The sequence below is a fragment of the Mus musculus genome, chromosome 9 (assembly GCF_000001635.26).
Source record: "Mus musculus strain C57BL/6J chromosome 9, GRCm38.p6 C57BL/6J".
Lineage (NCBI taxonomy): Eukaryota > Metazoa > Chordata > Mammalia > Rodentia > Muridae > Mus > Mus musculus.
In genome coordinates, this window is record NC_000075.6 from 19,872,996 (window position 1) to 19,895,716 (window position 22,721).

General features: G+C 35.1%; 1 protein-coding gene and 1 pseudogene across 2 annotated transcripts; one reads left to right on the forward strand and one right to left on the reverse strand.

Annotated features, from left to right (window-relative positions):
* On the forward strand, positions 2,515-3,578 carry Olfr861-ps1 (olfactory receptor 861, pseudogene 1; annotated as a pseudogene).
* Olfr862 (olfactory receptor 862) lies at positions 10,388-11,678 on the reverse strand. 2 transcript variants are annotated; one of them, XM_030244392.1, is made up of 2 exons: positions 11,657-11,678; positions 10,388-11,328 (listed from the first exon to the last, which is right to left on the reverse strand). In XM_030244392.1, the coding sequence occupies exon 2, from the start codon at positions 11,306-11,308 to the stop codon at positions 10,388-10,390; it is 921 nt and encodes a 306-aa protein (XP_030100252.1). In that variant the 5' UTR covers positions 11,309-11,328; positions 11,657-11,678. The 2 variants fall into 2 exon arrangements, with proteins under 2 accessions (XP_030100252.1, NP_666773.1); NM_146562.1 differs by lacking the exon at positions 11,657-11,678 and having other exon boundaries at positions 10,388-11,308.
* Positions 11,679-22,721: the final 11,043 nt, after the last annotated feature.

Sequence of the window (22,721 nt, forward strand, 5' to 3'; positions counted from 1 at the left end):
ACCCCTTGCATCCTACCCCACCATTGTACATCTATTCTCAGCAGGACTAAGTAACTCCTCTTCCACTGAGATCCAACCAGGCAGTATAAGTAGAGGCACAGAATCCAGTGACAGGCAAGAGAGTCAGAAACATCCCCCACTCCAATTTTTAGGGGATCCACATGAAGACCAAGCTACCATCTGATAAAATGTTGGAGGGGGTTAGACCCAACCACTACCTGTTCTTTGATTGGTGGTTCAGTCTCTGTGAACCTCCATAGGCCTAGGTTAGTTAACTTCTTATGGTGTCCTCGACCCCTCCTGCCTGCTCAATCCTGCCCTCCTCTCTTCTTCAAGACTCCCTGAGTTCCATCTGATGTTTCAATATGGACCTCTGCATCTGTTTCCATATAATGATGGATGGATAGGAAAAAGTTGTCCTATTTTTCTGTTTGCATGCAAAGTAGAGTATCATTATTAATGTTTAGGGTTGACACGTTCCCTTAGAATAGGTCTCAAGGTGGGCCAGTCATTGGTTAGCCTTTCTCTCAGTTTCTGCTCCAATTTTTTCTCTGTGCAACTTTTAGGTATAATTTTTTTCTGCACGTTTTGGGTTGAAGGTTTTGTAGGTGAATTATTGTCCCCATCCCATCACTGGAAGTCCTATCTGACTACAGAAGGTGGCCAGTTTAGTCTTACTATTCATTACTGGTAAGAATTTCAGATAGCGCCAGTCCTTACAGATACCTAGTAGTCCCTCTTATCCCAAGTCTCCAGCTAGTGCAAGAGGTCACCCACTGATTTCCATTCAGACACCAAGATCTCTCCCTGTCCACAGCAGTCACAGCTGATTGCCAACCTCCCCACTCATTCTCCCACACAGTTCTCTTCTTCTTTCTACCAGTATTAAATATTTTTTCTAATTTGAATGAGATTCACACATTTTCCTTTGGTCCCTCCTTATTGTTCAGTTGTTTTGGCTCTCTGGATTGTACCATGGTTATCCTGTACTTTATTATAATCTACAACCATAAGTGAATACATACCATATATATTATTCTGAGTCTGCAACACCATACTCAGCATGACACTCTCAAGTTCCATCCATTTGTCTGCAAATTTCATGATAACATTGTTTTTAATAGTTAAGTAGTATATTACTGTGTAGATACATGGCATTTTCTTGATACATTCTTCTGTTTAGGTACATATAGCTTGTTTCTAGCTTCTGGTTATAATGAATCTAAGTGGTATAAAAATAATTGAAAACTGTGCTGTGGTATAGGAAGGAGATTTGGGTATATGCCCAGGAGTGGCATAGCTGTGTCTTGTGTTAGAAATATTTACACTTTTCTGAGAAATCACCAATTTGATTGCCACACCAATTGTACCTGTCTGTAACACACCCAGCTAGAGGAGTACTCCCTTTGCGCCACATCCACACCATTATGTGGTATCACTTAGTTTTTTATATTATTCATTCTCATGAATGTAAATTGGAATTTCAAAGTCATTTTGACTTCAATTTCCCTGATAAGCAAGAATATTGAACATTTCTATAAGTGCTTCTTGGCCATTTTAGATTGTTCTGTTGATAATTCTCTGTTTAGCCTTGTCTCATTTTTAATTGAGTTATTTGATTTGTTGATACCTAATTACTTTTACTTTTTATATTTTGAATATTAGTCCTATTTCAGATGTTGGGTTGGTGAAGATACTTTGCCATTCTGTTGGCTGCCTTTTTGTCCTATTCATGATGTTTTTAACCTTGCAAAAACTATTGACTAAATCTTATACCCTTCCATGTTAAAAGAAATAACTAACATTTTGTTTCACTGAGTTTTTATTTTGTTCTCCTTCTGTTTATTTATTGATTTCAGCCTTGAGTTTATTACCTGCTCTCTAACCCTCTTCTCTGTCTTGCTTCTTTTTGTTCTGGAGCTTTTAGGTATGCTATTAAACCACTACTATGAGATCTTTGCAGTTTCTTAACAAAGGCACTCAGTGCTTTGCTCTTAGTGCTTCTTTCATTGTGTCTCGTAAGTTTGGATATTTTTCATATTCATTTTCATTGAATACTAGAAGATCTTTCTTTTTTAATTTCTTTCTTGACATAGTGGTCAATGTGTAGATAGTTGTTCAGTTTCCATGAGTTGAAAAGGTTTCTAGTTTTTGTTTGTTTGTTTGTTTGTTTTGTTTTTTAATTTGAAATCCAAGCTTAATTCTTGGTGGTCTGATAAGATACAGAGGGTTACTTCAATTTTCTTGTACCTGTTGAAAATAAATACATGGTTAATTTTTGGACAGTATTCTATGAGGTTTTGAGAACAAGCTATATTCTTTAGTGTTTAGGTGAGATGTACTGTTGATATTTGATAGGTCCATTTAAATTATAATATCATTTAGTTATATCAGTTGGTTAAATAAATGACTTTCATTTTCAGAAGAAAAAAATATGTTGTGATTATTTTGGACCATGGCAACAGTCACTATTTGAAAACTACCTTTATCTTATTTTTAGCAGATAAAATGTATATGGAAGCACAAAACCACACACTGAGATCAGAATTTCTGATCTTGAGTTTCTCAGAAGATCCAGAACTATAATCGATTTTCCTTGGATTATTCCTGTCCATGTACCTGGTCATGGTGCTAGGGAACCTGCTCATCTTCCTGGCTGTCACCTATGACTTACATCACCAAAATCACATGTACTTCTTTCTCTGCAATCTGTTCTTTTTATAAAAATATTTTTAAAGATTTGTTTATTTTATATATGTGAGTACACTGTAGATGTCTTCAGACACACAAGAGGGCACTGGATCCGATTACATATGATTGTGAGTCACCATATGCTTGCTGGAAATTGAACTCAGAACCTCTGGAAGAGCAATCAGTGCTCTGAAGCACTGAGCCATCTCTTCAGCCCCTCTGAAATCTCTTCTTTATTGATATCTGTTTCATATCAACCACAGTATCAAACATGATATAGAACATGCAGTCACAGAAGAAAGACATTTCCTTCATAGAATACTTTACAGGGGTATGTTTTTTAAAAAAAAATAATGTTGCTGGAATGGATGAATTTTTAATCACTTTAATGACATAGCATTGCTTTTTATCTGTTACCTGCTCAACTACACTGTTATCATAAGCATTCAGTAGTGTGCCCTTCTGATTCTGGTGCTTTGTATCATTATGTTCTTAGTCTTTCTAATTTTCTATTGATGAATGAACTGAACCTATCTATAGGTACTGAAGTACCACATTTATTCCGTAAACTGGATCTAATTCTCATGGTATCAATTCTTACAATCACATCAATAATTCTTTATGGATGTGATGACTGCCCTATTAAATGTGATTCCTATGATAGGACTCCTACGTCTTACTCACAGATTATCTCATCCTTATTAAAGATGTCTTCTACTGTAAGTACAAAGCCTTTTTTATCTGTGGATCTCATCTTTCTGTCTCTTTGTTCTATGGATCAGGAGTTTGAATAGATTTCAGATCTTCTGTGATTATTCCTGACAAAGAAGAATTGCTGTGTTGATATATGCTGTGATATGCCCCATGCTGAACAGCTTCATCTATAGCCTGAGAAACAAGAATGTGAAGGTGCCCTTGGAAAATTTTTCATCAGAGTTTCCTCTTCTCCATAGTGAATCAAAAACATCATAACTAAATTCATACTGATACCTGAAAGTAAAAATGTATGTATATAGCCCTCCTGTGTCCTTTTAGTCATACATCTCATACCTAATTTACTATCTTCTAAAAGTATTTGTAACTGCTTTTATGCACTTTTTTCAAAAACATTTTAATTCCCTATGCACTGAGTTTAACCTCTGGATTTTTCTTATGGAAATTTTTGGTATTTTAAATTTGACATTAATTATGGCTAATAAACTGATAGGATTTAATCCTAAATCATTTTTAGAAAAGAAATTATCCAAATATTATAAAAAATAATTATGAAATTATTAAATATAGATAAATTTATAATTTATTATAAATCATTAATTATTATTTATTTGTTATCATTATCAAATTATTATAAAATTATGTTTGAATAATAATCTTTTTTTCTGGGCTAATATTCACTCATCAGTGAGTGCATACCACGTGTTTTCTTTTGTAACTGGGTCACCTCACTCAGGATGATATTTTTTAGTTCTATCCGTTTGCCTTCAAATTTCATTGTCATTTTTTTAATAGCTGAGTAGTATTCCATTGTGTAAATTTACCACATTTTCTGTATCTATTTCTCTGTTGAGGGACATCTAGGTTGTTTCCAGCTTCTGGATATTATAAATAAGGCTCCTAGAAACATAGTGGAGCATATGTCCTTGTTAAATGTTGGAGCATCTTTTGGGTGTATGCCAAGAATGATATAGCTGGATCTTCAGGTAGAACTACTTCCAATTATCTAAGGAACTGCCAGATTGACTTCCAAATAGGTTTTACAGATCACAATCCACCAGTAATGGAGGAGTCTTCCTCCTTTTCCATATCCTTACCAGCATCTGCTGTCACCTGAGTTTTTTATCTTCTCCATTCTGACTGGTCTGAGGTCGAATTTCAGGGTTGTTTTGGCTTGCAATTCTCTGATGAATAAGGATGCGGAAAATTTCTATAGGTCCTTCTCGTCCATTTGAAATTCCTCAGTTGAGAATTCTTTGTTTAGCTCTGTACCCTATTTTTATTAAGTTTACTTGATTATCTGGACTCAAACTTATTGAGTTCTTTTTATATATTGGATATATACAATAGCCCTTTATTGGAGGTGAGGAGGGGAAAGATATTTTTAAATCTATAGGGTTTCCATTTTGCCCTATTGACAGTGTCCTTTGCTTTATAAAAGGTTTTCAACTTCATGAATTCCAACTTGCCAATAATTGGTCTTAGAGCCTGAGCCATTGGTAATGTTCAGGAAATGTTTCACTGTGTTGATGTCTTTGAGTCTTTTTTCCCACTTTTCATCTATTAACATCAATATATCTTGTTTTATATGAATACACGTGGACTTGAACTTTGTCTAAGGAGATAAGAAAGGATCAATATGCATTTTTCTACATGCTGACCACCAATTGAACCAGTACCGTTTGTTGAATATGCTTTTTTCCACTCAATGGTTTTGGCTTCTTTGTCAAAGATCAGGTGACCATAAGTCTGTGGGTTTATTTCTACATCTTCAATTTTATTCCATTGATCTAATTTTCTGTCGTAAAAATACCTTGTGCTTCTTTCCCCCCACCCCCACTATTGCTCTGTAGTACAAGTTGATGTCAGGGATAATGATTCCTCAAGAATTTATCTTATTGTTGAGAGAAGTTTTCACTATTCTGGGTTTTTTGTTATTGCAGACACATTTGAGAATTGCTTTTTCTATCTCTCTAAAGAATTGTGTTGGATTTTTTATGGGGACTGCATTGAATCTGCAGATTGCTTTTGGTAAGATGGCCATGTTTACTATGTTAAACCTACCAATCCATGAGCATGGGAGATCTTTCCATTTTCTGAGGTCCTCTTCAATTTCTTCAGAAACATGAAATTCTCATCATGCAGTTCATTCACTTGCTTGGTTTGAGTCACACCAAGATATTTTACATTGTTTGTGACTATTGTGAATAGTGTCATTTCCCTAATTTCTTTCTCAGTTCATTTTTCATTTGAGTAGAGGGAGGCTACAGATCTGTTTTGGTTAATTTTATATCTAGCTACTTTGCGAAAGTTGTTATTCAGTTGTAGAAGTTCTCTGGTAGAATTTTTGGAGTCACTTAAGTATATTATCATATAATCTGCAAATAGTGACAACAAAGTCGTAGTACCTAGTAGGGAAACTAGTGTTGACTATTTTTCTGTCTGGTCCTGACAAACTACCTTCTACTTTAATAATTTGATACACATTGACTATGAAGCTATAATGACAGAAAGCTTCTTTCTTGAAGTGGTCAGATGGGGCTACAGAGACTCATAGCTTTCAGAAGCATGGTGCTTGTTGACTTCTGTCTCTGCAATGTGTAAGCTGTTACTTTTATACACCCTCCATTTGTGAGTACTTTACAATCTTTACTTTTGGCATATATTCATATATATTTATGTACTGATCACTACCATCATTGATCTTCCTACTCAACTCTCTCCATTCAGCAATTGCCTGAACTTACATCATAGACTGTTTTCAAAGGAAATAGTTGAGTTATAGTTATTTTTTATCATTATACATCTTACAGCAAATTAAGTCTAGAACATATAAAGAACAAAATACAAGCAAATAAAAATCCAGTTTATAAATGGGTTAAGATAATGAATAGCCAGTTCTTAAGAGATGGAATACAAGTGGACAACATACATGGGAAAAAAGTTAAATCTCCTTAACAATCAAAGAAATGCAAATTGAAGCTTCATTTATATTCCATCTCATCCATTCAAATTAGTAGTCATTAAGAAAAATAATGTATAATTTTGTCCATTTTCAAAAAAAATACTCTTGGGATACTTTTTTTGTAAGATATTGGTGAATTTTATCCTGTAGACACACAAGCATTATGGGCTATTGATAATTTTGATCACCATCCATAACTTGAAGATAATGCTCTATTTCTGATGATACCACATACTAGACTCATAGAAATGGAGATATTAGCTATTATTGACCCCAAATCTTCTTCTCTACAGGGTAAATTACTTAGTCCTGGAATGTGATATCTACATTCCCTTGGGTTAGGGGGAAATCATCAACCTCATCCAGCTATGAATATAGAAGCTAAAACATAAATAGCCTGAAAAAAATCAGAGAGATTTAATAGCATGGATAGTATGAAAGTACCCACAACCATTTTGTTAAGACTTAAGGCCCATGTTGTAAGACTAAATACATTCCTGATACTGTTATTGGGACCAAGAAGCTGATGATATATCATGGGTTCAAAGGATAAAATAAGTGAAAGTGATAACTGACAATAAAATATTAAAACAATTCATACAGACATTACTATATCCATAGACAAATGCATCTCTCAACCCTCATCAGAGAAGTTTCTTTTGCTGAAGATAGGAATTAACATCTATAACCTGAATGGTCAACATGTAGAGAATAAGAGACTATGGAGTAGTCAGTCCTAACTTGGGCACAGATGTCATTTCCATTCCCAAGAGCCAGATAACTTCAAGGAAGAGGATATTTAAAGATTGCAAGATTCAGGGTGGAGGATGATATTTAGAAAACAGTTTTCTAGATATAAAACAGCAAGTACACATATAAACTCAAAATGATTGTGACAGCATGCAGGAGACTTATCCAACCTCAAGCAGGCCCAAGTCAAATATGAAGTGTTGAGTGTGATATCTCATCTTTTCACAAGCTCTTGTTAGCTGCCAAAGAAAGAAGGAGTCATGGATCAAGTTATATTCTCCTATGTATAGTTATCCACTTTTACTAGAATCTGTTGTTAAAAATTCTGCTCTTTTTTCCAGTGTATACTGTTGCATTCTATTAAAAGTCATGTGTCTGTGCAGAGATGTTTGTGTGGGTCCACTAATTTAATCCATTCAAGAATGAGGATTTGTTTTTTTTGTTTTTTTTGATTTTTTTTTTTTTTGCTTGTTTTGCTGTTTTAGCTTTACCCATATAGTTTAACTTAAAATATGGGGCTGTCATACCTCTAGCAGTTTTGTTTTGTTTTGTTTTGTTTTGTTTTGTTTTGTTTTGTTTTGTTTTGTTTTGTTTTGTTTTTTAGTGTTATTAAGGATTTTTCTTTTGGTTATCTTGAATTTTTCATTTTTCTATGTGGAATAAGATTATTTTTTAAATTTCTATAAAGAATTGCATTGGGATTTTAATAATGATTGAATTGAATCTGTAGATTCTGTTTGTTAAGGTTGCCATTTTCAGAATATTAATACTTATATTTTATGAGAATGAGAGGTTTTTCGAACTTTTAGTATACTATTCAATTTCATTTTCATTGTTTTAAGTTCTCATTGTATAATATTGTCACTTCCTTGGTTAGATTTATTCACAGATTTTTTTAAAGGGTACTATGAATATTATTATTTCTTTCTTGGTGTCTTTGTCTGTAAATAGAAAGGCTAATGGTTATAGTTTTTTAATTTTGTATCCTAACACTTTGCCAAATACATTTCTAAGCTATCAAAACGTATGGTCTTATATATATATAAATACATCACCTTCAAATAAAGATACTTTGACTTCCTACTTTCCTGTTTGTATCCCTTAATCTCTTTTAGTTGTTTTTTTTCTAGCTAAGACATGAAGTACTGTAATAAATAGGTACAGAGAGAGTGGACATAATAATCTTGTTCATGATTTTAGTCATAATGTTTAGAGTTCCTTTCCAAATACCTTGATGTTGGTAGTGGGAATGCTATAAATGTCTTTACTATTACTTCAGGTAGTATTCTCATGAACCTGCTTTATATTACTGGGTGTTTTCCACCTTCCATAGTTTAATAACTTCTTTTCACTCTGTATACGTCATGCTTTCATATATGGTGTTATTGCAGACTTTTTTTTCTGTTTTTGCCTACTTGATATTCTTCATTCCTCTTAATATGCATGTCTTTCCTTATACTGGGAAAGTTTTACTAGATTAAGATTTATTGAAGATTCTTACAGTCCTCTTGATATGACACTTTTCTTCCTATATCAGTATTATTCAAATGCTTGATCTTGTAATAATAGTATTCCTGAGTTCTGGTACACTCTATTCTTCAGTATATCTCATTTTATTTTATTTCATTACATTTTTATTTGGCATTTTCTTTTACTCAGTGATCTACTCTACCCTGACTTTCAAGGTAGATATTCTTACTTAAGGCTGACCTAATTGGTAAGCCTTTCCTTCAATATTTGTTTTTATTCAAACTACTTACGGCAAGAGTAAATGTATAACATTCTAGTCATTGTAAAAAATCAGTATAAAGAACTCTGAAACAAACATATAAATGTATCAGATATATTATCCATAGCATTCCTGGATAATTTTTTCAAAATATTCCAAGCTAAAATATCACGAAGATATTTGCACATATTGTTTTTGAGGACTTTTCATAAAATATGAAATATGAAATCAACCAAGATAAGCAACAATAGATGAGTCAATAAAAATATCTGTAATACATAGAATGTGGAATGTAATTTTATGTCTAAAATACAATGTTACTCTACAGGGAGTAAAAAGTAATTACTGGGCAGAAGATAGGAAAATATGGAATGATAATAATATGGGAGAGATGTGTTCAAAATATCTGACAGTATCAAGTACAATGCAAACAAGTACAAGAGCACAACAATAAAAAATCTTTAGCATGCATAAAAGTTTAACATTTATTAAAGATAAGTGCAAATTTGCAAATTTTTTAGATGAAAATTTTAAACATTTTTTATAAAAAATCATGACTGTGAGTAGTATATATAAGAATGTATAAATTCTTTTTTTTTTCGTTTTGTAAATTTGGTCAATATTTTAAATTAGTAGTCATTACTGCAAGGAAATATAAGTTACATGAAAACATAGTACATGTGACAGGAGTACATTTAATGCCATTTCATAAATTTTTGCACACTCTGCCTTAATATTATGTTAAAACTAGTTGGTTATTTAATTTTTCCTACACCTGAGTTCATATATGTAATCAATGAAATATAAACATATAAATCTCCCATTTTCATTTTACCTCTAATAATTCTTCATATGTCCTTCATTACATATTCTCTACCCAATTTCCTCTCTCTATTCTATTAGCCTATTTAGTCCCATTAGTGTTGCCTATATGTGCTGGAGTTTGGGACAAATACTAGAGCATAGAATTAATATCAGTGACCTCATATTCAAAAGTGAATGAGTCACCCTTTCCAAGTAACTATAAACTACAAATAGTTCCACAATAAAACGGATATCATGAAAACAATATCATTTTTTAAAATTGGACATTCTTGCACAATGATCAATGATTTCATATTAACATGGTGATGAATTATATTAGGAAAATATTGAAAATTGTTACTATCTATAATTAAACCACCATGTTTCCATTAGTACATACAGTAATAGCATAACAATACAAAACAATCAAATCCAATTCCTTCCAAAGTATGTCTGGTTGTATTCCTTGGAGTTTCATTGCATGAAAATATAAGCAGTATCAATTTTTAGTGTTATATGTTCAGAAAGCAGGCCAAAATGAGGCTATAATGTGTAACTTGGACAGGCACAGCAAGGTACATCTAGATTCACTCCGTGTATGCATTGATTTTTCACCATTTTACATTCATAAATGTTTATATTTGTGACATATTTCATAATACCACTCAGTTATGTGACCAATAATTTAAGAAACTATATATTAAGGGGTTATATAAGTAGGTAAGTTTTATTACTCAGCTGAAAATTTTCTGGAGGGCCTTTTTCATGGCCCTGTTCCTCAGGCTGTAGATGAAGGGGTTTATCATGGGAACTCTCATGGTATATATTACTGAAGCCAGCATATTTTCCCTGGTTGATCTAGAAATAGTTGAACTAAGGTATGCTTCAAGACCTGTTCCATAAAATAAGCAAACAACTGACAGGTGAGATCCACAGGTAGAGAATGCTTTATATTTCCCTAACAATGATGGAACTCTAATAATGGAGGAAATAATTTTATAGTATGAGTAAAAGATCCCTGAGACAGGGAGAAAACCAAAAATGATGCTTAAAAGAAACCTGAATAAATTATTGATAGAGGTGTCAGAACAGGCAAGTTTTAGAAGCTCTGGAATATCACAGAAGAAATGAGGGATTTCCATATTAGTGCAGAATTTTAGTTGTGAAACTATGAAGTAGTGTACCAGTGAATTCATATAGCTAATGAAAAATAACATGAGGACCAAACGTCTACACAGGCCGGGGTTCAGAATGACTTGGTAGTATAGAGGGCGACAAATGGCTACCCATCGGTCATAGGCCATCACAGTCAGTAGTAGGCTGTCCATACACCCAAAAAGAGTGAAGAAAGACACCTGAGTTAGGCAGGCTGCATACGTTATCGATTTGTTATGGGTCTGCATGTTTATCAGCATTTTGGGGATGGTAGTGCTGCTGAAGCCCATGTCAGACAATGAAAGGTTGTAGAGAAAGAAGTACATTGGGCTGTGGAGGTGGGAATCAGAGCTGATGGCCAAGATGATGAGCACATTTCCAAGCACAGTGAGCAGGTATATGAGCAGGAATAGTGCAAATAAGACGGGCTGCAGTTCAGGGTCCTCTGAGAGACCAAGTAACAGGAATTCCAAGGCACCTGTTAAATTATATGGTTCCATTGGGCTAGGATACCTTTTAAAAACAACAACAACAGTGATGACAAAAACAACAAAATACTATTGTGTTGAATTAAGCACTGTAGAGGTAACTGGTTACACACCACTTTTATAATCCAGTAATTAATAAAAATTCATTCATACATGCAAACTATTAAGGTTTAGACAAAATTTATTTATTCAGGAGGAAAGTTTCATGGGCTAGGAGCTTTGTCTTCCGTTTGGTAGTTACTTTGATCATTTAAGAAGTAGAATCTATAATTTGAATGTTGATCATTGGTACTGCCTTTGTTTAGTAAAAGTAAGAACCTAAATACAATGCCAACAGAAAAGAGGGTAGAGGAAGGAGGGGGAAAAAGAAAAAGAATAAAGGAAAGAAAAGAGAAATGAAATAAGGAAGAATTGGGGAAATGAAGGTAAAGGGAAGAAAAGGGAACATTAAAGAAAAGAACAAGAGAAAAGAAGATGGAAAGAAAAGAAAAGAAAAGAAAAGAAAAGAAAAGAAAAGGAAGGAAAGGGGGGTCTTCTTAGAAGTTCACCAGTGATGATATGTCCTTGGTAGAGATTAAGATACTCCAACCACTTTGGATTACTCTTTGTTTCGATTATGACTTTCTCTCCAATACGTTTTCATTTCTGCAATTCACCAAGAGACCATCATTAAAGCAAGAGCTACATGATTTGAATGTATAGACTATAAAACTGTGACCTACATAAACTTCATTGGTAAAAAGAAATCTTATCTGTCTTGGCAATTTTGAGAATAGTGCAAAAGAGTCTAACTATGGACAATATACTTTTAATAAAATTTTTCAAATGTGACAAATTCTAACAACTTCAATACACTCTGTGACAATTACTGTTTCTACACATATTGTCTTTAGAACCTCTAGCCAAAAATATATTAGAGATGAAAAAATATTTTCAAATGACAACCTCATGAATACAGTAAAAATCTCCTAGCAATAAAGTACACATGAAGGAGAAAGTGCTTTTCCCCTTCTCTGTCCCTCGGAGGAAAATTCATTCTAATAAAAGAACACTGTGAATGAGTTAACATAGTTTATCTTTTAAAAGTGCACTAAGGTCACATCCTTGGATTGATATTTTGAATACACAGACTAAAACCAGTGAAAAGTTGGCTCAGCAACTAAAAGCTCTTCTTTCTCTACCAGGAGACCCAAGTTTTGTTCTTAGCACCCACATCAGGCAGCTCACAACAGGCTGCAACTCTAAAACTGTGGAAACCTATACCCTATTCCAGCCTTCTTGGGTACCTATACACAACTGTGTTGTACACAAAAATAAAACATATATTCAAAAAATAAAATTAAATAATGATAATAAAATAAAATAATTTAAAAAATAAAATTAAAAATAAATTCCTACTCATAAGGAAAAAAATTAAGCAGTCTTTGTTAGTGGTAAAATTCAGCCATTGAAGGCTTACCAAGAATGTAGGTAGAATGAGATTAAATATTAAGTCCTATAAATAACAACAATAAATATAACAACAAGAAAATGGAAATGTTTGTCAGGAGCAAATGGATCAAAATATGCAAGGAAAAAGGAGCAAATTGAACCTTCAAATAACAATATTTTGCTGAATGAAATGGTTCTTTCCATTTGTAATATATGACTGTATTTAACTCCATCTGTCATATGTTCAAATCACAAGGTGGTTATCATGATTATCAAATCTACTGACAGTTATAACATCTGGAGCAAGCTTAGATGGGAAACCTTAACTATAGTAGTAGTAATGATTTGTCTGATATCACACTGGAAACACAAAACACATGAGATAAAAATGATGCTCTAATTACCTCAATTAAAAGTAAATTTTTAGCTAATATATAAATAATTTACATAAATTAGTTTAATTAATTAAAATTTAAGCTCTATACAAACAACTTAATCAGCTTCCTCAACTTCACGTGATATAAGCAGAAGTTTTGAGATATAGTTAGAAATTTGCAAGTATTTTCAAACATTTTTAGTTTGTTAATTTTAAGGTGGGTGTGTAAAATATTTTGTGTAAGTCAGAAGTCAACTTTGACTACTCTGCATCTTAGGTTTTAAGATCGAGTCTCTCACAGATCTTGGACCTCATTTGGTCACTAACTGGTCAAACCCCAATAACAATCTGCCTATTATTGTTCACCTAGCTCCAAGATTGCAGATACAGACCACTATATCCATACTTATTATATTGATTCTTGTAACTGAACTCATTGTGTGGAGTGACCATCTCACCCACTGTATCATTTCTTTGGATCTCTCTATCAGTTTTCTATGTCCTGACTATGGAACCCAAACTACAATTTTATTGCTCTCCTATCATTGGAATGTGTGTGTTTGTGTGTGTGCGATATCCCAAGAATAAGAAAAGCAATAGCAGTGGAAGTAAAATTAAGAAATCATGACAATTTACAAAGTTGATATAATTAATTCTGTTTTAAATCTCTGATTGTTCCCTCTTCCACCCCGTGTTATGGCCACTCCTATTGTAGCTGATAGAACAAATGTACCTATGGCTCTACTGTGTGTTATATCAGTGACACAGAGGGAAAAACATAATGGATATAAGATTTTCCTGAGATTACATAGAAAAGAAACTTGATGTTGGATTGGTAAAATAAATGACTTTTAGATATATGTGTGTGGAATCTTACCATCTCTACTTAATCTGTTATCAATCATGTACTGCAAGGCATGTTAAAATTACAGAAAATAGTCCACCCTAAAAACATACATACAACTAACATTACATTTCCTGAACAGGTAATATTTAGGATTACATATATATGTGTGTATACAGATGTGTGCAACAACAGTTAGTAAAAAAAGTTCTTTAATTTGAAGAAGCATGAAGAAGGTTTTACATGAGGGTTTGGAGGGAAGAAAAGCAAGGGAGAAATGTAATTAAATTAAAACATCAAAAAATAAAAATATACTTATTACTTCATTATAATGGTGATAATGCACATATGCTTTATAGGGAAATAATTGGACATATATAAGTGTACTACCTCAGTGAAAAGAAATAGTTTTATATTTGGAAGCCCTGGATAAAATTTTCTGTATTCATTCATTTTTGTCTTTTATTTTCCCACAACTATTGACTGACTATGTAGTTCATGCATGCCTTCAAATTTCAGGATTCCAGACTGTTTTGAAACTGAAAATCATCCTATCTCATCTTGGCAAATACTGCAATCACATGTGTGCCACAATGTCCCATTGACTTGTTATTGATATTTATTTCATCTTTCATCTTGATATTTTTCTTCATCTTTCTTTTTATAACCAGATTCATTTTTTAATCACTAGCAGAAAGTTTAGAGAGACAACAATTTCATATTCTGTTTGATAGGATTCTAGCAGAAGTTAGCATCTAAAAGGGTAAAAATCAAAACATTTGTAAGAATTCTCATTAAGTAATAGATAAACTTAATAAACTTAACTAATAAAATGAACTTCATTACCACTTTGATATGAAACATGCTTATTAATGAATTTCACCCGCTGATTACTCCACACCACATCTCTTAATGTTTCTAGTACCAACAATGAAAAATTGCTTTGTCTTTGTATACCTTGTATAAATTATCACTTACTAGTTTGTAAATTATTTCCACACAAGAATGGCCACATGTTGTGTGTGCACTCTTGCTGTCTGTGTGATAATAGCCCAGGTTGTGTGTTCAGGACTAATAGAAACACTCAGGTATAACACTTCCCATGTAGCTGATGAATTTAGAAAAAAAGGAAGCACACATCAAAGCATTCTGTATCAGAACTGTTAAAATCTAAAACTGCATCACAAAGTGAATATTTATCATATTTGGAGGCTTAATTCACAGAGCTATTAATTTTCTTTCAAGCTATTCAAATCTCCAAGGATCTATTAATAGTAATGTAGAAGTAAAAGGGCAAAGTGAATATACTGGGAAAGGTATAACACTTCCTTTCTCAGGAAGAAGCTTAACTTTACTGTTCTGATCTTTACAGATAGTACAAAAATAAACACATGCTTCCAATTAAATAAATCAATATGAGATTTGATATGTGCAATTTTATCGAATGATTAATGCAATTTGTTAAGAGTCAAGTTTTTCACATAAAGTATCTGATAGAATGTCTATTTTTTCAGTTGATATCTGTGAGAAATTTGGTTTGACACATTTTATAGTTGTGTATTAGAATTTTGGATTTTATATTATGAAGATGTATGCTTTTTCAGGATTTTGCATGACATTCTAGGTTCTACTGGGATCAAATACTATATGAGTGCCAAACTTAGTCTGTAGTCTAAAGTATGGAAGAACAAAAGGTAGGTACACCAGTGACTTTTTCTGTGTTTTTAATACTTCCCATATCATTTTATTGTAAAACATTCAGATAACCATGCCATGCTCCACATTACCCCATAGGGAAAATAAAATGTTAGCACCTTCTACTGTGTCCTATGTAAATGTTCTGTTTGGACAATTTTGAGTGTTTTACATCTCTCCCATTTGTTGTCTTACTTTTGAAAATTATAAATAAGCCCATTTTGTTATTCTGCTGACCTTTAAGATTTCAGATACTAAGGGGACATTAAATCACTTAAAGGCTGGGGGAAAGGATAAATATCAGACCAAAAAGTGCCCCTGGTCAAAGGATGGTGCCACACACCCATCTCAAAGTTTTTAACCCAGAAATACTACTATTCAAAGGAAGAAAAGGGACAAAAAGTAGAGCAGAGACTGAAGGAGGGCCATCTTGGGATTGCCACACCTGGAGATCCATCCTGTCTGCAGACATCAAACCCAACATTGTTGTTGCTGCCAAGAGACACCTGCTGATAGAAACATGGTGTGGCTGCTCCTTGGGAGATTCAGCCAGCAACTGACCAATGCAAATGTGAATGTTTGGAGTCAATTATCAGAATGAGCTCAGAGACCCTGAGGGGGGATTGCAACCCCACAGGAAGAACATCAGCTGGCCAGACTACCCAGTGCTCCCAGGAACTATGCCACCAACCAAGGAATGTACAGGGAGATGTCCATGGCTCCAGATACATAGGTAGCAGAGGACAGTATTGTCTGACATCAACTGGGAGGGGAGGTCCTTGGTCCTGTGGAGGTTTGATGCTCCAGCATAGGGGGATGCTGGAGGGGTAGAACAGGAGAGGGTGAGTGGATGAGTAAGCAGCCTCATAGAGGCAAAGGAGAGGGAAGAGAGGGAGGTTGTAGGATGAGGGTTTGTGGAGCAGTAACCAGGAAAGGTAATATCATTCAAGGTATAAACAAATGGAATGATCAATAATAATAATAAAGTACATATAAAAGGGAAGAGGGGAGTGAAGGGCCACAGGCTGAAGTGACTGACCAGCAAACTACAGACCTGCCTGCAGAAAATGGAAAGATGGAAAATCCATACTTTAGACTACAGACTAAGTTTGGCACTCATATAGTATTTGATCCCAGTAGAAACTAGAATGTCATGCAAAATCCTGAAAAAGCATACATCTTCATAATATAAAATCCAAAACTCTAACACACAACTATAAAATGTGTCAAACCAAATTCTAGTCTCTGAAGAAGAGAACAAAGCCAAGTCCAACTAAGCGTCCATCACATCTATCAGTGGTCCCTGCCTTTCTTCTTGTACAATCCAGAGGAATATTTTTTTATCAACTATTTTGTAAATGCTTGTTTTTAGTAGCTCTAGAAACATTTTTTAAAAGTGAGGAAATCTCACCTCATCCCTTTTTTGTGTGTGTGAAAATGTTTTTTAAGAGGTTACATCATTTGCTTTTTTTTTTTTAATTTTTTAATACAACCAGAAAATAGGATATTGAATCAGGAGTCTGTGACTGTCTCAGGTGTCACCACAACATTCCACAGAGGAGGCTACTTTTATAACCTACTATACAAAGCATACTAAATGGCAATTTGAGGTCTCAGTCGTGCATTTATGTCTGGAATATTTTCAGTTATATCTGGCACCATGTTTCTAGTAGAAACATGTCCTAAGAAAGCCAGTCCTGATCCGTCCACTTTACCGGCCAGAGGATAGGTGTCTGCCCGGCCCAGGAGCGCTTTGCCTGAGCATCAGCAGTAGACATCTTGATTCCACGACTCCGCTGACAGTATTCTGCACAGGTGAGAGTGTGGAACACAGAAGCTAACAGCTTCTGGGACAGACCGAAGAAACTCAGCTTCAGGGATAGGTCCTGTTTTGGGCCTTCATCTTCGGCCAGGAGGGAGTTCCAAACACCAGATATCTGTGCACCTTCCCTGTAGGAGGAGAGCTTACCTGCAGAGAGTGCTCTGATCACTGAAACTCAGAGGAGAGATCTAGTCTCCCAGGTCTGCTGATAGAGACTAATAGAATCAAATGAGGAAAAAGCTCTAACCAGAGACAACTAAATCAACTAACTCCAGAGATTACCAGATGGCAAAAGGTAAACATAAGAATCTTACTAACAGAAACCAAGACCACTCACCATCACCAGAACCCAGCACTCCCACCTCGCCCAGTCCAGGGCACCCCAACACACCCGAAAAGCTAGACCTGGATTTAAAAGTATGTCTCATAATGATGGTAGAGGACATCAAGAAGGACTTTAATAACTCACTTAAAGAAATACAGGAGAACACTGCTAAACAGGTAGAAGACCTTAAAGAGGAAGCACAAAAATCCCTTAAAGAATTGCAGGAAAACACAGCCAAAAAGGTGATGGAATTTAATAAAACCATCCAAGACCTAAAAAGAGAAGTAGACACAATAAAGAAAACCCAAAGTGAGGCAACACTGGAGATAGAAACCCTAGGAAAGAAATCTGGAACCATAGATGAGAGCATCAGCAGCAGAATACAAGAGATGGAAGAGAGAATCTCAGGTGCAAAAGATTCCATAGAGAACATTGGCACAACAATCAAAAAAAATACAAAATGCAAAAAGATCCTAACTCAAAACATCCAGGAAATCCAGGACACAATGAGAAGATCAAACCTACAGAAAATAGGAGTAGATGAGAATGAAGATTTTCAACTTAAAGAGTCAGAAAATATCTTCAACAAAATTATAGAAGAAGCCTTCCCAAACCTAAAGAAAGAGATGCCCATGAACATACAAGAAGCCTACAGAACTCCAAATAGACTGGACAGAAAAGAAATTCCTCCTGACACATAATAATCAGAACAACAAATGCACTAAATAAAGATAGAATATTAAAAGCAGTAAGGGAAAAGTGTCAAGTAACATATAAAGGCAAGTCTATCATAATTACACAAGATTTTTCACCAGAGACTATGAAAGCAAGAAGAGCTTTGACACATGTTATACAGACACTAAGAGAACACAAATGCCAACCCAGGCTACTATACTCAGCCAAACTCAATTACCTTAGATGGAGAAACCAAAGTATTCCAGGACAGAAACAAATTCACACATTATCTTTCCACTAATCCAGCCCTTCAAAGGATAATAACAGAAAAAAAAAAAAACAATACAAGGACGAAAACCACTTCCTAGAAAAAGCAAGAAGGTAACCCCTCAACAAATCTAAAAGAAGAGAGCCACAAGAACAGAATGCCAACTTTAACAACAAAAATGATAGGAAGCAACAATTACTTTTCCTTAATATCTCTTAATATCAATGGACTCAACTCCCCAATAAAAAGACATAGACTAACAGACTGACTACAAAAACAGGACCCAACATTTTGTTGCTTACAGGAAACCCATCTCAGGGAAAATGATAGACACTACCTCAGAATGAAAGGCTGGAAAACAATTTTCCAAGCAAATGGTCTGAAGAAACAAGCTGGAGTAGCCATTCTAATATCTAATAAAATCGACTTCCAACCCAAGGTCATCAAAAAAGACAAGGAGGGGCACTTCATAATCATCAAAGGTAAAATCCTCCAAGAGGAACACTCAGTTCTGAATATCTATGCTCCAAATACAAGGGCAGCCACATTCATTAAAGAAACTTTAGTAAAGCTCAAAGCAAACATTGCACCTCACACAATAATAGTGGGAGACTTCAACACACCACTTTTACCAATGTACAGATCATGGAAATAGAAAATAAACAGGGACAGATTGAAACTAACAGATGTTATGAAACAAATGGATCTAACAGATATCTACAGAACATTTTTTCCCAAAACAAAAGGATATAACTTCTTCTCAGCACTTCATGGTATCTTCTCCAAAATTGACCACATAATTGGACACAAAACAAGCCTCAACAGATACAAATATATTAAAATTGTCCCATGCATCCTATCAGATCACCATGGACTAAGGCTGATCTTCAATAAAAAAATAAATAATAGAAAGCCAACATTCATGTGGAAACTGAACAACACTCTGCTCAATGATACCTTGGTCAAGGAAGGAATAAAGAAAGAAATTAAGGACTTTTTAGAGTTTAATGAAAATGAAGCCACAACATACCCAAACTTATGGGACACAATGAAAGCATTTCTAAAAGGAAAACTCATAGCTTTGAGTGCTTCCAAATAGAAACTAGAGAGAGCACACACTAGCAGCTTGACAACACACCTAAAAGCTCTAGAACAAAAGGAAGCACATTCACCCAAGAGGAGTAGATGGCAGGAAATAATCAAACTCAGGGGCAAAATCAACCAAGTGGAAACAAGAATAAAATTCAAAGAATCAACCAAACGAGGAGCTAGTTCTTTGAGAAAATCAACAAGATAGATAAACCCTTAGCCAAACACACTAGAGGGCACAGGGAAAGCATCCTAATTAACAAAATCTGAAATGAAAAGGGAGACATAACAACAGACCCTGAAGAAATCCAAAACACCATCAGATCCTTCTACAAAAGGCTGTACTCAACAAACCTGGAGAGCCTGGATGAAATGGACAAGTTTCTAGACAGATACCAGGTACCAAAGTTAAATCATGATCAGGTTAATTATCTACACAGTCCTATATCGCCTAAAGAAATAGAAGCAGTCATTAATAGTCTCCCAAACAAAAAAACAAAAAAACAAAAAGCCCAGTACCAGATGGGTTTAGTGCAGAGTTCTATCAGACCTTCAAAGAAGATCTAATCCTATTTCTTCACAAACTATTCCACAAAATAGAAACAGAAGGTACTCTACCCAACTCATTCTATGAAGCCACAATTACTCTGATACCTAAACCACAAAAAGACCCAACAAAGATAGAGAAATTCAGACCAATTACCTTTATGAATATGGATGCAAAAATCCTCAATAAACTTCTACCTAACCAAATTCAAGAACACATAAAAACAATCATCCATCCGGACCAAGAAGGTTTCATCCCAGGGATGCAGGGATGCTTCAGTATACAAAAATCCATCAACGTAATCCTGTATATAAACAAACTCAAAGACAAAAACCACATGATCATCTCCTTAGATGTGGAGAAAGCATTTGACAAAATCCAACAACCATTCATGATAAAAGTCTTGGAAAGATCAGGAATTCAAGGCCCATACCTAAATGTGATAAAAAGCAATCTACAGCAAACCAGTAGCCAACATCAAAGTAAATGGTGAGAAGCTGGAAGCAATCCCACTAAAATCAGGTACTAGACAAGGCTGCCCACTTTCTCACTACCTATTTAACATTGTACTTGAAGTCCTAGCCAGAGCAATTTGACAACAAAAGGAGATCAAAGGGATACAAATTGGAAAGGAAGAAGTCAAAATATCACTTTTTGCAAATGATATGATAGTATATGTAAGTGACCCTAAAAATTCCACCAGAGAACTCCTAAGCCAAATAAACAGCTTCAGTGAAGTAGCTGGATATAAATTAAACTCAAACAAGTCAATGGCCTTCCTGTACACAAAGGATAAACAGGATGAGGAAAAAATTAGGGAAACAACACCCTTGTCAATAGTCACAAATAATATAAAATACCTTGGCCTGACTCTAACTAAGGAAGTGAAAGATCTGTATGATAAGAACTTCAAGTCTCTGAAGAAAGAAATTAAAGAAGATTTCAGAAGGTGGAAAGATCTCCCATTCTCATGGATTGACAGGATCAATATAATAAAAATGGCTATCTTGCCAAAAGCAATCTACAGATTCAATGCAATCCCCATCAAAATTCCAACTCAATTCTTCAACAAATTAGAAAGGGCTATCTGCTAATTCATCTATAATAACAAAAAACCTGGGATAGCAAAAACTCTTCTCAAGGATAAAAGAACCTCTGGTGGAATCACCATGCCTGACCTAAAGCTGTACTACAGAGCAATTGTAATAAAAAACTGCATGGTACTGGTATAGCGACAGACAAGTAGACCAATGGAATAGAATTGAAGACTCAGAAATGAACCCACATACCTATGGTTACTTGATCTTTGACAAGGGAGCAAAACCATCCAGTGGAAAAAGGACAGCATTTTCAACAAATGTTGCTGGCACAACTGGCAGTTGTCATGTGGAAGAATGCGAATTGATCAATTCCTATCTCCTTGTACTAAGGTCAAATCTAAGCAGATCAAGGAGCTCCACATAAAACCAGAGACACTGAAACTTATAAAGGAGAAAGTAGGGAAAACCCTCCAATATATGGGTAGAGGGGGAAAATTCCTGAATAGAACAAAGTTTGGAGTTGTGAACAAAGGATGGACCATCTAGAGACTGCCATACCTGGGATCCATCCCATAATCAGCTCCAAACGCTGACACCATTGCACTCACTAGCAAGATTTTGCTGAAAGGACCCAGATATGGCTGTCTCTTGTGAGACTATGCTGGGACCTGGCAAACACAGAAGTGGATGCTCACATTCAGCTATTGGATGGATCACAGGGCCCCCAATGGAGGAGCTAGGGAAAGTACTCAAGGAACTGAAGGGTTCTGTAGTCCTCTAGGTTTGCACGACTAATGGGCTTCTCTTTCCACTGATGGTGGACTAGGTCATTTTCTGATTCATATGCAGCTAGAGACATGAGCACCTGGGGGTTACTGGTTAGTTCGTATTGTTGTTCCACCTATAGGATTGCAGGTCCCTTTAGCTCCTTGGGTACTTTCTCTAGCTCCTCCATTGGCGGCCCTGTGGTCCATCCAATAGCTGACTGTGAGCATCCACTTAGCCCAGAAACTTAGGATACCCAATATATAAGATATAATTTGCTAAACACGTGAAACTCAAGAAGAACGAAGACCAATGGAGGAGCTAGGGAAAGTACCCTGGAGCTCTTGTCTCTAGCTGCATATGTATCAAAAGATGGCCTAGTCAGCCATCACTGGAAAGAGAGGCCCATTGGACTTGCAAACTTTGTATTCCCCAGTACAGGGGATCGCCAGGGCCAAAAAGGGGGAGTGGGTGGCTAGGGGAGTGGGGGGGGGTGGGTATGGGGGACTTTCAGGATAGCATTGGAAATATAAATGAGAAAATACCTA